This window comes from Poecile atricapillus, chromosome 2, assembly GCF_030490865.1.
Source record: "Poecile atricapillus isolate bPoeAtr1 chromosome 2, bPoeAtr1.hap1, whole genome shotgun sequence".
NCBI lineage: Eukaryota > Metazoa > Chordata > Aves > Passeriformes > Paridae > Poecile > Poecile atricapillus.
This window is the reverse complement of record NC_081250.1, coordinates 131,349,853-131,362,021: the sequence shown is the minus strand read 5'-3', so window position 1 is coordinate 131,362,021 and position 12,169 is coordinate 131,349,853. Positions and strand designations below refer to the sequence as shown.

Sequence of the window (12,169 nt, the reverse complement as noted above, 5' to 3'; positions counted from 1 at the left end):
TCCTGTCAGCAAATTCATTTGTGTGTTCTACTGAAATCAAATGGGCAACTTGAAAAAAATAAAAATATATAAGCTATGGAGGCAGTTATTTTAAGTACAAACAAAGTCTATAGAGGAAAATTTAATTTCCTCATTATCTTAATCTGAAAGTGATAAGTATTTATCTACGTGTTATTAAAAACAGAGCTAATCTGACCAAAGAATAGCAAACAAATCCAGTATTCAGAGGTAAAACTGCTAAGAATATTCTCAATGCATGTTTTTATTAGAAAATAAAATGAAGTACTGTATTCAAGCTACAAATGTTTTGAAAAGTAATTTTAATTACTTTGGTTTGCATCTTAAAAACTACTGGTTCCTAAGCATGGTATCATTGCCACAAAATCAGAAGTCTTTTAGATTGCAGCCCAAACACGTACTGAAAAGACACAGTAAAATAGCAATTGGGATAGAAAACTAGGTTTTATGATGGGTGCAGCATATAAAGGGGTGTGGGTAGGCAATTTTAAAATGAAGGAAAACTGTTACAAAAATAAAATTGCACCTCTTTCCTTGTTATCTGAGTAAATGACTTATTAAATAGTATTAAAAATAAAGAGGCTGTCAGAAGCAAAAAAACCTACAGATGAATTTCCAAATCTCCAGTGTTTTAGAAAAATGTATTAGCGTTTTTTTCTCCCTTCTACCTTGCCCTTAACTGAAATAAAATCATAGTTTACCACAAAGGTGCATTTTAAAAGCCTCTATACTCTTATGGTTTATCTCAAGCATAAAAGATTCTATGGGCATGTGGACTGAAGTTAAAGAATGAAATAAAAACATCGATATGGTCGATCTATGACTAAGGATACATCTGCAGCAAGCACAGCAGGACACCTACTCTATTACACTCCCTCTGTGCTGCAGTGGCTGCTATCCTTTCCTTCCCCTTGGGTACCACAAACACTTCAGTCATACCAATGTGCAGGTATTATTGACTTCATTTTCTGTTTCTTTTGAAATGTGATTGCTCACATTCATAGATAACAGCAGCAAGACCTGAACTTTATGTCCTGTATGTCTTGCTCTTGTTTGATAGAACTGAGACATTCCCACACAGCAAAACTGAAATGTAGTGTTTGGTACATGTAGAGACAAATCATAATGGCCTGTCACATGTAAAGCAAAAAAATAAATCCACTTCACTGTCATATAGCCTACAAGTCAGGAAGAAGAACTTGAATCATCTTTTTTTAAATCAAAACAGAGATCAGTACTATAAACACAAAATTTCCTTCAATAACCATTTCCCTACTTTATAAACATAAATCCTTACTGATGGGGAGGATCACAAAGATAAAGTATTTTCTAAGAAGACAGTGTGCAGATGGCTTCTTCAATGTCATTTTAAGACTGAGCAGCTTACAAAAACATAAAAAGCATTCCACCTTTGTGGATATAGATATTTTCCCTTCAAGTTAAGGCACTGGGATCACACACAAGCAAATCAAATAGCTATTCAGCTTATATGCAAGCAAACTGCAAATGGGTGTGAGTAGATTAACAGGTGTCAGGGTCTAACCTCAGCTGGCAGCCAAGCCCCTCACAGCTGCTTGTTCACTCCCCCCACAATGGGACAAGGGAGAAAATCAGGAGGATAAAAGCTAAAAATCTCATGTGTTGAGATAAAGGCATTTAATGGGGAAAGCAAAAGCTGTACACACAAGCAAAGCAAAACAAGGAAGTAACACATTCCTAAGACCCTGCATAAAAGGCCTAGAAAAGCCTTGATCTGAGCATAAAGTAGAATAAATTGCACTGCCAATCGAGGGAGGTGATTCTGCCCCTCTACCTCCCCTGGTGAGACCCCACCTGGAGTATTGCATCCAGATCTGAAGTCCTCAGCACAGGGAAGACATGGACATGTTTAAGCTGGTCCAGGGGAGGATCACAAAGATGGAACTTCTCTCCTATGAGGAAAGGCTGAGACAAGAGAAGGCTCCAGGGAGACCTTAGAGGAGCCTTCCAGTAACTGAAAGGAATCAACAAGAAATGGGGACAGACTTTTTAGCAGGGCCTGTGGCAATAAGGACAAGGAGCAATGGTTTTAAACTAAAGGGTAGATTCAGATTAGATCTAAGGAAAATGCTTTTTACAGTGAGGGTAACTCTCAAAAACTGTCACAGGTTTCCCAGAGAGACTGTGGATGCCCCATCCCTGGAGAAATTCAAGGTCAGATGTGACAGGGCTCTGAGCAACCTGATCAAGTTAAAGCAGTTCTTGCGCATTACAGGGGGGTTGGACTAAGTGACCTTTAACGATGTTTTTCAACCCAAACTATTCTCTATGTTCTCTAACTTCTTATACTCCCTAAGTCACTAATGTATTTGCTTTAGGAGCTACTAGGGAGAGGTGTATATACAAATATATCATCCTCAAGTATTGTTCTCTGCAGCACTGAACATGCATAAGCTATGGACTTTTCTGCATTGTTACCCTGTGGCTTGGAATTTCTTTAAAACGTATTTATACAAAAATATTTATAAATATTTATACAAAAAAAGTATCAAGAAACATAATGATGTTGCTGACGTTCTTCAAATTGTTATTACACTCCCTACCTTTTTCAAGTCCAGAGCTGATTAGACATAGGGGATTTACTGGGTGCCATTAGTTTGGATATTTCAATCATGCACGTGCTTCTCATAAGATATCTGGCACTTCCAAAATTTCTGCCAGAGTATAAAATAAAAATAAAACCAATACTCCCCATTTTTCTAAAGAAGATAAGAACTCATCATCAAAATGGTGGTGCAATTTGCTAATACCTGATTTGTAGTATGGGCAAGGAAGAGAAAAGCTCTTACTCCCAGCAACTTGTTTCCCTGCCTAATTTCAAAGAATATATGTACAGAAATAAACTGTAATCAATAGGATGATAGTAGTAACACAATTAACTGAAGATGTCCAGATTTTCCCTCTGAAGACCTAGAAGAAATCTCCATTCTAAACCAGACGGTCTTTGGCTTTTACTCATTAGAAATACGGCCCTCTACTGTTTTCTACTTGTGCAGAAAAGTGCCTGTGCACTCATTTATTTAAGAAGAAATTGGGGTTTTTTAACTGAGTGACAATCATGCATGCACCTTAGAGATCATCTTGTTCCAACGTTCCTGCCATGGGAAGGGACATTTCACTAGGTCAGGTTGCTCAGAGGCCATCCAGCCTGGCTTTAAACACTTGCAGAGATGGGGCATCTGCAACTTCTCTGTGCAACCTGTGCCAGTGCCTCACCACCCTTACCACCTCATCCAAGGAAACTGGATTATTTCCAAATATCTGATCTAAACCTACTCTCTTTAAGTCTGAAGCCATTGCCCCTTGCCCTGTCACTACATTCTCTTTTAAATAGACCCTCCTCATCTTGCTTGTAGGCTTCCTTCAGGTACTGGAAGGCCACAATCAGGTCATCCCTAAGCCTTCCCTTCTCCAGTCTGATCAATTGCAATTCTCCCAGCCTTTCACCGTAGGAGAGATGCTCCATCCTTGTAATCACCTTCATGGCACTCACCCCAGCAGGTCCACATCCTTCTTATGCTGGGGTCCTCAGGGCTGGATGCAGCACAAGTGGGGTCTGACCCAAGGGGAAACCAGAGAGGCAGAATCCCCTCTCTCACCCTGCTGGGCACATTGTTTTGGAAGCAGCCCAGGACATATTTGGCTTTCTGGGCCACAAGTGCACATTGCCAGGTAATGTCCACCCTCTCACCAGTCAGTACCCTCAAGTCCTTTGTAGAGCTTCAAAGTTAAAAGCTTCCAAAACCAAGGCAAAGAACAGCTGAAAAAAAATCCTTTTACTACTACTTAAACCTTGATTATAACATATTTCTAATTCTCTAGTGAAGCTCAAATTAGACATGGGAAACAGCTTTTGGCTTCAGAAACTTTCTTTTCTTCTTAAATCAGTCTAATGCAGTGCAATCTCCTTGATTTTTGTCTGTTGATAGCTTCTTTTTGTGGCATTGAGGACTGCAAAAAATAGCACTGAGAAGCAAGTAAACCTCTGAATGTCGAAAGTCTGGAGCAAAGAGAGATGAAGTCTGGAGTAGAAGAGATGAAGCATTGCAGGAAGAAGACAGAAAATGGTCAGGTCTGGGGCTGGGGAGGGGGAAATCAAAGTGGAGTGATGAGCCAAGCCGGATACTGCATCTCAGTCTCGCCTGGGGCTGTCAGCTTGCTCAGAAACATGTTTTGGGGGTTGAGAGGACACGACTCTGCCACTGGCACAGACTGTGAGCAGCTGTTTGGACAGGCCCTTCAAAGAGGGCACAGGGGCACAGCAGTGCCCACAATGAACCACTCTAGGGAAGGACTGGATTTGCAGAGCATCAGCAGCCTTGACAGCAGTGCAGCAAGACCCTGAGATTATGCAAGCAAATTTTTTCCCTGTTTCTTTGGGAGGCTGATGATCTTATGACAGAAGGGCGGATTTACAGAAGAGTGGAGAAGGGAAATGTGAGAGGTTTTAGATAGATTTATTTTTAAAAAGCAATGCAATATCCAAGAGGAAATGTCAAGGAAGGAGCTGCGTGTACAAGACTGGAGGGGAAATCTGTGAATGATTTGCAAGTCTAGTAACTAAAAATAGCATGGATTAAGCCTTTTGACTGGGGAGGTGAGGGAGAGAAGAGGGAAGCCAAGCCCAGAGCCTGGTGCTTATGGGCTGCAAGTCAATAGTGCCAGAAGGAGGGTTTCTCTGTGGACACCTTCCTGCCACCTGGCAGCACAGCGCAGGGGCACTTCAGATGAGAAGTACTGCCAAATGTGCTCATCTGCACATGGGGTTTTAAATGAAGAACTGGTTTGTGCAGTGCCATGAAGCCATTACGAGCCGTGTATCAAAAAGGGGGGAAAAAAAAAGAACAGGAAACACAAACTTGCCTGTGTGAAAAAAGCAAAGTGCAGAGTCAGTGGAGAACTCCTCTACCCCATGCCTTGCTCTGGTCCTGTCAACGTGTTCTCTGAGTCCCACAAAAGGAGTAAGACACTGTCCACATTTAAAACACACCTTACTCCTCTTCAGGAACACATTCTTCCTTAAAGGTATTTGTGATCTCATCAAATTGTTGAGCAGAAAAGGCAATGTGGGTCCCACTTCTACACTCTCTGGGATTACAAATATCAGAGACGGTTTGATCTTAATGTGAGGTGGGTCTGCATTCTTCCTCTGCTGCCCTGCTCTTTGGATTAGAAAAACAAATATGTTAGGCTATTCTGAGAGCTGATGAGTCAGAAAATTAAGTAGGCACACTTCTGTCTCCATATGGAAAATTTATACCTTAGAAAAAATGACAGTAAGGACAAGATGCCCCATACTTCATTTGGGAAGGATTTCAGCACCTCACCAGGTCAGCTGTGCTAGAGATTTGAAAAAAAAAAACAGTAACGCACAACAGCTAGCATTGCCAGGTTTTTAAGATTTTTTTAGATAATCAAAGCTCAGATTTTTTCTTGAATATTCTGGGTAAATTAAAGCTTGCAGAGAAGCAGAACTCCACAAGACAGAGGACAAAATTGCTATGGAGGGCTTTATATCTAAATTTACCATCACATTAGCAAACCTTTATGTTTGCAGTTGCCCCTCTGCTATGTCAACACAGTATGAAAATTGAAGATTTAAGTACTTGCTAAATATGCATTCAACTAAATGTTAAAAGGAAGGAATAAATGCATTTGCAGTGTAACAGCATATGCAGAGATTTCATACCAAGTAGATTTAACAGAATTGAAAACGTGAAAGAATAAAAAATACTCAGCTTTGTGAAAGTGAAAGGAATGTAAGAAGTTAATATCAGTCATATTTGATTAAAGAATAAAACCAGAAACTGTAAAAGTAGTAATTTAAATTATGTTTCACAATACAGACAGCAAACAACTACACCATCACAAGAAATTCAGAAAAATGTTCAACAAAATATTTTGCAAGCATGTTAAAACTGCATTTATATGACTTCAATTAAACTAGCAGAAATCGAATTACTCTGGTGATCATATTTTTAATAAAACATATCTTTAGTCCTCATATATTAGCCAGTGAATTTGGACTGGAGAAATGTAACTTCATACAAAGACTAGACTGAACTGTATAAAAATCTGTCTAATAATTTTCCAGTTGCATTAGTCATGGGTGTAATTCAGATAAGAGCTACAATTTCAATTTTAAATAAGTTTTAAGGGTGGGTGGGGGGGGGGGAAACTCTCTAATCAACTCCTTATGAGTAATAATAACTCAGTACCTTAAAATTAAAATGTTTATAAACATTTTTGTAGTTTTCTGCGTCTTTTTCCTATGAAACAGTAATTTGGTAGTGCCAGATCTGTGTCTACATCTATAGGAAAGCTGATTTATGAAACCCCAGTTCAGCTAAATGCTGGCAAATAGACAAAGAGGAGAAACAGCACATATCATGGCAGCACATATCCATCACCATACATTTCTCCCTTTTTCATGTTTCATCATCGTCTAGGAATGCAGGAAAGCTGTGGAAAAGGTGTGATGACTGGGATTAGATTTTGTCAACAATCATTCTTCCTTCATCAAGCTACTCTAGCAGCAATGGCATCACCATCCTACCCTGGGTGTGAAAGAAGAAAATGCTCCCTATTCATCTACTTGAGTGCTGGTATTCACTGGCTCTGGCAGCTCCCCATATCAAGTGTTTTCTTACATGGAAGAAGAAGACTCCCAGAAGCACTTGGAGGCACAGTCCAAGCAGGAGACTTCCTGGTTAAGGCAGCATGCAGACATGACCGAACACGGGCTCAGTGCACAACACAACGGCACAAGCAGGGAACTGTTCACTCTGCATCACAACCCACCACTGTAGAGGTCTTTGCAGTGTAGCCTTTCCTGGAGTCTGCACCAACTACTTCAGTAGAAGCAGAGGTTCAGAGAGCATTCACTGGCAACACCTTACACTGGCTGCAGTTCATGAAATTGAAGAGAAAGAGGAAAAGTTTGTCATTTGACAAATTCACAGCTCAGCCATTGACTTCTGAAGATGTCCCCAGATTGAGCAGTAGCTCATGGATAGGTATGCACCTCTGGGCTTGGCAGGGCACCAAGAGCTGGCTAGCAATGAAACAAGACCCAAATACAGCCAGGAAAAGGTAGAAAACACATTTCTTGAACAAGATGACAGGTAAATGCTGCTGAAAGAATCCTGGGATGTGAACAAAGAACCTGTTAACTGTTTGATTCCTCCTGTGCTAGCAGAGATGGGACTCTGAAAATAAATTAGACTGTAGTGTCAAATAACATACCCCATCAGTTTCTATTCTCAACAGGAAAAAAAAATATTCCAGATGTTTTAATTAAAAAGAGACATAACAGCTATAATTTCTGAAACTTTTCAGAAGAAAGCACTGAAATTCATCCATCAGAATCAACTGGATTTCTAACTCTAGTAGGCTCCCTACTGCTGTTAGGAGATTTAAAATACTATGTTTGGAAACCTGACACTGCTATACAACCACCTTCTAAAGACCTTTCTCTATTATTGTCACTATTCAGTTCCTTCAAGCTCCCTTTAGGGAAGAAAGGCCCACATTTCCAGCCCTAGAGTGTGAGGTGGCTGTGGCAGGGCTGGAAGAGGCAGAACACCTGTGGCCTCAGCTGGGAAATGCCCCTCAGCCAAGCAATGTGGGAGCACAGCTGGATTAGGAGCCAAGAGGCAGCGCTGGCTAAAGCTCTGAAACCATTGGACACACACTAGCTGCTTCCTGCTCAAACACCCTGTACACCGCTCCCAAACAGGAAGAGCTGCAGGCTTGAAATGCTGGGAAAGGAGCACAAATATCTCCTTCACAGAAACTGACAAACAACATCCAAAGCAGGATCAAGCCCTGCAAACTGTCCAACCAAAGACAAAATATGGCAGCAAAATAAATTTGGTGGGATTTTATGGTGATGTTCTATGTGTAGCTGCTTAGCTAGTCTTTCATCTCACCTGGAAAAGCAGCTTCTTTTGTAAATCTTGTGTGACAGAGGGACATGAGAAGCTGTATTTCAAATGACACCAGAGCACTAACCGGACCAACATGAAAATGCTGAGGCAAATGGCATTGGTCAGCTCCAGAGATGCTCTTTTTTGCACATAAACTAACAAACTAACAAAATTTGAGAATGATAAGTGCAACCTGAAAACAAGCTGGGTTTGGGATTTCTAGGCTGTAATTAGCAACATCGCTGTTCTGTAAAACTGGAGAACAGCAATTTGCTTGACTGTTCTCTCTCATACAGCATCCAAAGGTCCTCATCACACCACATTACAGCTCATGCAACACCCCATGGGTTCCCTCAGCTTAAAGATGGAAACCTGTTAACCCTTCCTCTCTAAAACACCTCCAGTGTCTTCCCATCATCCCTCAATTACCCCAAACAATGCTTTCAATACTGCCACGGAGATATCTGCAATCTATCACACAGAGTTTGCAGACAGATTAAAAGGAAAGAGACTGGTGATTACCACAATGCTATACATGTTCTGGTAACCAGGTGTTTGCCATCTTTAAGAAAAGAATAAAAGTGCCTTCTTCTTGCCTCTCCTCAGATGGGACATAAATGCACTTGCCCATGTCTCCCCAGTCACCCATTTGAAGAGTATATCAGAATTTCCTATCCTAAATATTTTTATGCCTCCATCAAAATTAGTTAAAATAGTTCAAAAGATTAAAACCTGCAGAGGGCTGGGCAGGGCAGCAGCTGCCAGACATCACAGAGGACAAACTACATATTGCACAAGTTTACTGCCACGGACATTCTGCCTGCGAGTGTAGAAGGTTCATCAGAAATCATTAGCATCAGAAATCCTCAGCTAATCACAACAGCCTTGGCTTCCCTGAAGAAAGGGAGTTTACCAGTTCAGACCAGTTCACAAACTGCCTCAGCAACTCTAAAAGCATCTTTATTCCCGTTAAAAGGAATAAGGAGTAACAACCAGCTGAAATGTTCATGTTTCTTCACATAAACAACTTCTGTGGAAACATTTCCAGTTCTTACTTTTTTAAGCACATCAGCATGAAGCAGCTTGCCACAGACATTGTGCATCAATGGTATATGTAAACTTCAAGAATTTAATTCATGTTTTTCTTTCCCTTGTGCTTCATTAAACTTCATTATGAACAGTGAGAAAAGACCCCTCTGAACACCAATAGTCAGTATGGCCATTAGTTAGTGAATTTTTCTGAGATTAGCTACCAGCAAAACAAGCAGCCGTGAGAGTTTAGTTGATACAGAGAACTTGATATGGATGCACTAGGCAAAATGCTTCTTTTTACTCTGGTCAGGAGATATCTACAGCCAGCACGGGCACCAACAGGTGCACAAGCTGATACTGACATTTAACTATATGTTGCTGAAGGGGATGTTTTGAGAGTGAAACTGCAGCTGCACAGAAAACATAGAAAGATTCACCCTGTTGAAATGTTACCATCTAGAAGTTGACATTTGCTCTGAATTTGCTGCCTGTACTTCCTCCCTGAAGAAGGATGAGAGGGAATGGCACCACCAGCAGGTACCCCCTTCCCATCATCCCACTGTGGAAGATGAGCAGAGAGATATTACAGCTACTAGAAGCAAAGTATTCAGACAGACTGAAACTTTCCATTTGTTAGGTCTTCTACTTTCCAGAGCTAACTGAATGGTTATAACTTTAAACAGTGTTCAGAAACTAGAGCAGATCACAACTGGCCCTATGCTTTTAAGGTACTACTCTTCTGAAATGTATACATGGGATTTTACATCAATAAAATACTTTTATTCCACCCTCTGCTAATATAAGGCAAAATAGTTTCAGTTCAGTCTGACTTTCATGGAGTTGACCTTCCCTCAAAAAGAAACAACATTAATGTGAATTCAAAATGGAAATGGAAAAAAAAAATGCTACCAAATGTTTAAAGTTTTGAACACTATGTAAAACTATTTCAGATTTTGCTAGATTGATGTATGTCCTTGTAGGGAGCATGTAACTATTATGGTGTCTGAAAAGCTAAAAAACCCAAAAGCAAAACAAAACAAACAAAAAATATACCAATATGGCATAGAAATTGCCACCTCAATTAAAAAAAATAAAAGCTAACACTGAAGATTGAGGAAATATGAGGACGTATAAAGGCCAATACATTAAGTAACTGATTTACTTAGAAATAAAAGCAAGAACTATTAAAAATTTTACTTGAGGCAAGAAAACAAACTGTATTGCTTAAAATAAAATAAAAATTGCATAATTTTAATGGTTTTTCAATTAATTTAATGTATTTGGTCCTAAGCCAATAGCTATTAAGTGGTTTTGGGAGGAAACTGTGTTGAAAGTATGGAATTGCATTTACACTATAGTATTTTTATAATATTACATGAAATTTTCAGAATCCAAATTAACAGGCATAATTTGTGTCTTGTCCATAAGCCATGTCCAAGGGTCACAGTGATATCATGATGAAATGCTATTAGACCATCACTTAAAAACCTGCTTTAATAGTGTAATAGTATTTTGCTTTCATTAACCTGAAGGACCATGGCAGAAGTACTGGTGTAATTTTTTACTACACAATATAAATTCATCTTCTAGAAATCATATTTCAGAATGCTCATTTCTGCTTGAGGATCATATCACCACAGCTGTAAGATCAGTTATACTCTGGTAAATGCAGACACAGTTTTTATTGCTACACAATACACCGTGGCTTTAAGACTCCCCAGACACAGTAAAAAAATTCTACATATGCATAGAGCCAACTGAGTTGGTTTATCTTTATTTCAAATGTTTTTGGCGTACTAGTGTGAGACTAAATTTATCAGTGTCCAAAAGGATATCAAACAAGGTCTCCACAGTTCAAAACATAGTGTTCATTGAAACAACAATCTATGGAATTGATTTTAAATGAAAGGCATTAATTTGTTTCTCACACAAGCTTCACATGTTTTTATTTTTCTGTCCTACAGCTATGAAGACCCAGAAGTCCCCTTCCAGCCTTGTGTTCCTGCAGAACATGGGTACAACAAGAAGAGCAGAACACAGCAGCTGCCCAGAACAGAGGGCACCAGCAAAGGCTCCAGTATTTCCCAGCTGAGTGAACAGCATTTCACCACAGGCTGCACAGCAAACACACAGGCTACTACCAGAGGAAATCAAATATTTAAACAAGAAAGTGATACATTTCAGTCATGTGTGAAGGGAAAACCAGTGAATAAAAATTATACAATGCCACCATGAACTTGCACTTAAGAAACAGAAAACAATTTATTCTGAATGAAACAGAGTACCAAACACAGCAGAATAACTTTCTTTTCCTTGAAGGAAACACAGCCAATTTTCCAAGCATCATAAAAAAAAAAATATATATTAAAAACCACTAAAAGAAGGAGTACACTTGGATTCTTTACAGAAGAATCCTATTTAGTTTAAAAGAACCAAAATTTAAACAGATGCACTTTGTTTTAGTTACAGATTGATAATCCAATCATTCCAAGGCTGGGAAATTGAGAGACTAGAGGTTCAAACAATGCAAAATAAAGGAATAGGAACTCACAGGGATGTCTGATGTTCACGACTGCAGTATGCAAGCAGCTAATCACATAACAGAGCCTGTCTACAAAGAGCTCTTCAAGAAAGACTGAGATTGTTGAAGTGCACAAATCCTTCCACTGGGAAGCAGGGAAAGCTGGTTTATTGTTTAAAGGCTGCTAGGGATAAGAACAGGAGCAGCAGCTGATTTTAGTTTCTAATGAATACGTTGAGCATTCTTCTTGACCAAAGGTTATATTTGTGGAAGAAGGGAATAAGGAAGAAAAACAGATTCCATCTGCTGAAGGGGGAAAAGTATCCTTGGATATGAAGTCAACAATCTAAAAAGTCTGTTTTGAACTAGTTTTGAGGGGTATAGTGACAAAATGAATACTTGTGCTCAGAGACATGGATAAAATAGAAAATCCAGTAAACTGGATCAAAAAAATGTCCTGGAAATGTAATGCATTAAAAATATCTTAAAATTAAATATTTACCCAGATCCTTAATGAGTGATAATGCTTCCCACGATATAAATGCTCCACCACCATCATCCATAGCTCCCTGCCCAACATCCCAGCTGTCCAGATGTCCACTGACCAATACAACCTGAAAAAGCAGTTATG

The 12,169-nt window shown here is 39.5% G+C and overlaps 1 protein-coding gene across 1 annotated transcript in view; it reads right to left on the bottom strand.

The window, feature by feature from the left end:
- Window positions 1-12,169, bottom strand: part of CPQ (carboxypeptidase Q) — a 146,614-nt gene that overhangs the window by 42,121 nt on the left and 92,324 nt on the right. The window contains exon 5 of the mRNA XM_058833233.1: window positions 12,041-12,152. Coding sequence (XP_058689216.1) covers window positions 12,041-12,152 — 112 coding nt within the window. The remainder of the gene's footprint in view (window positions 1-12,040; window positions 12,153-12,169) is intronic.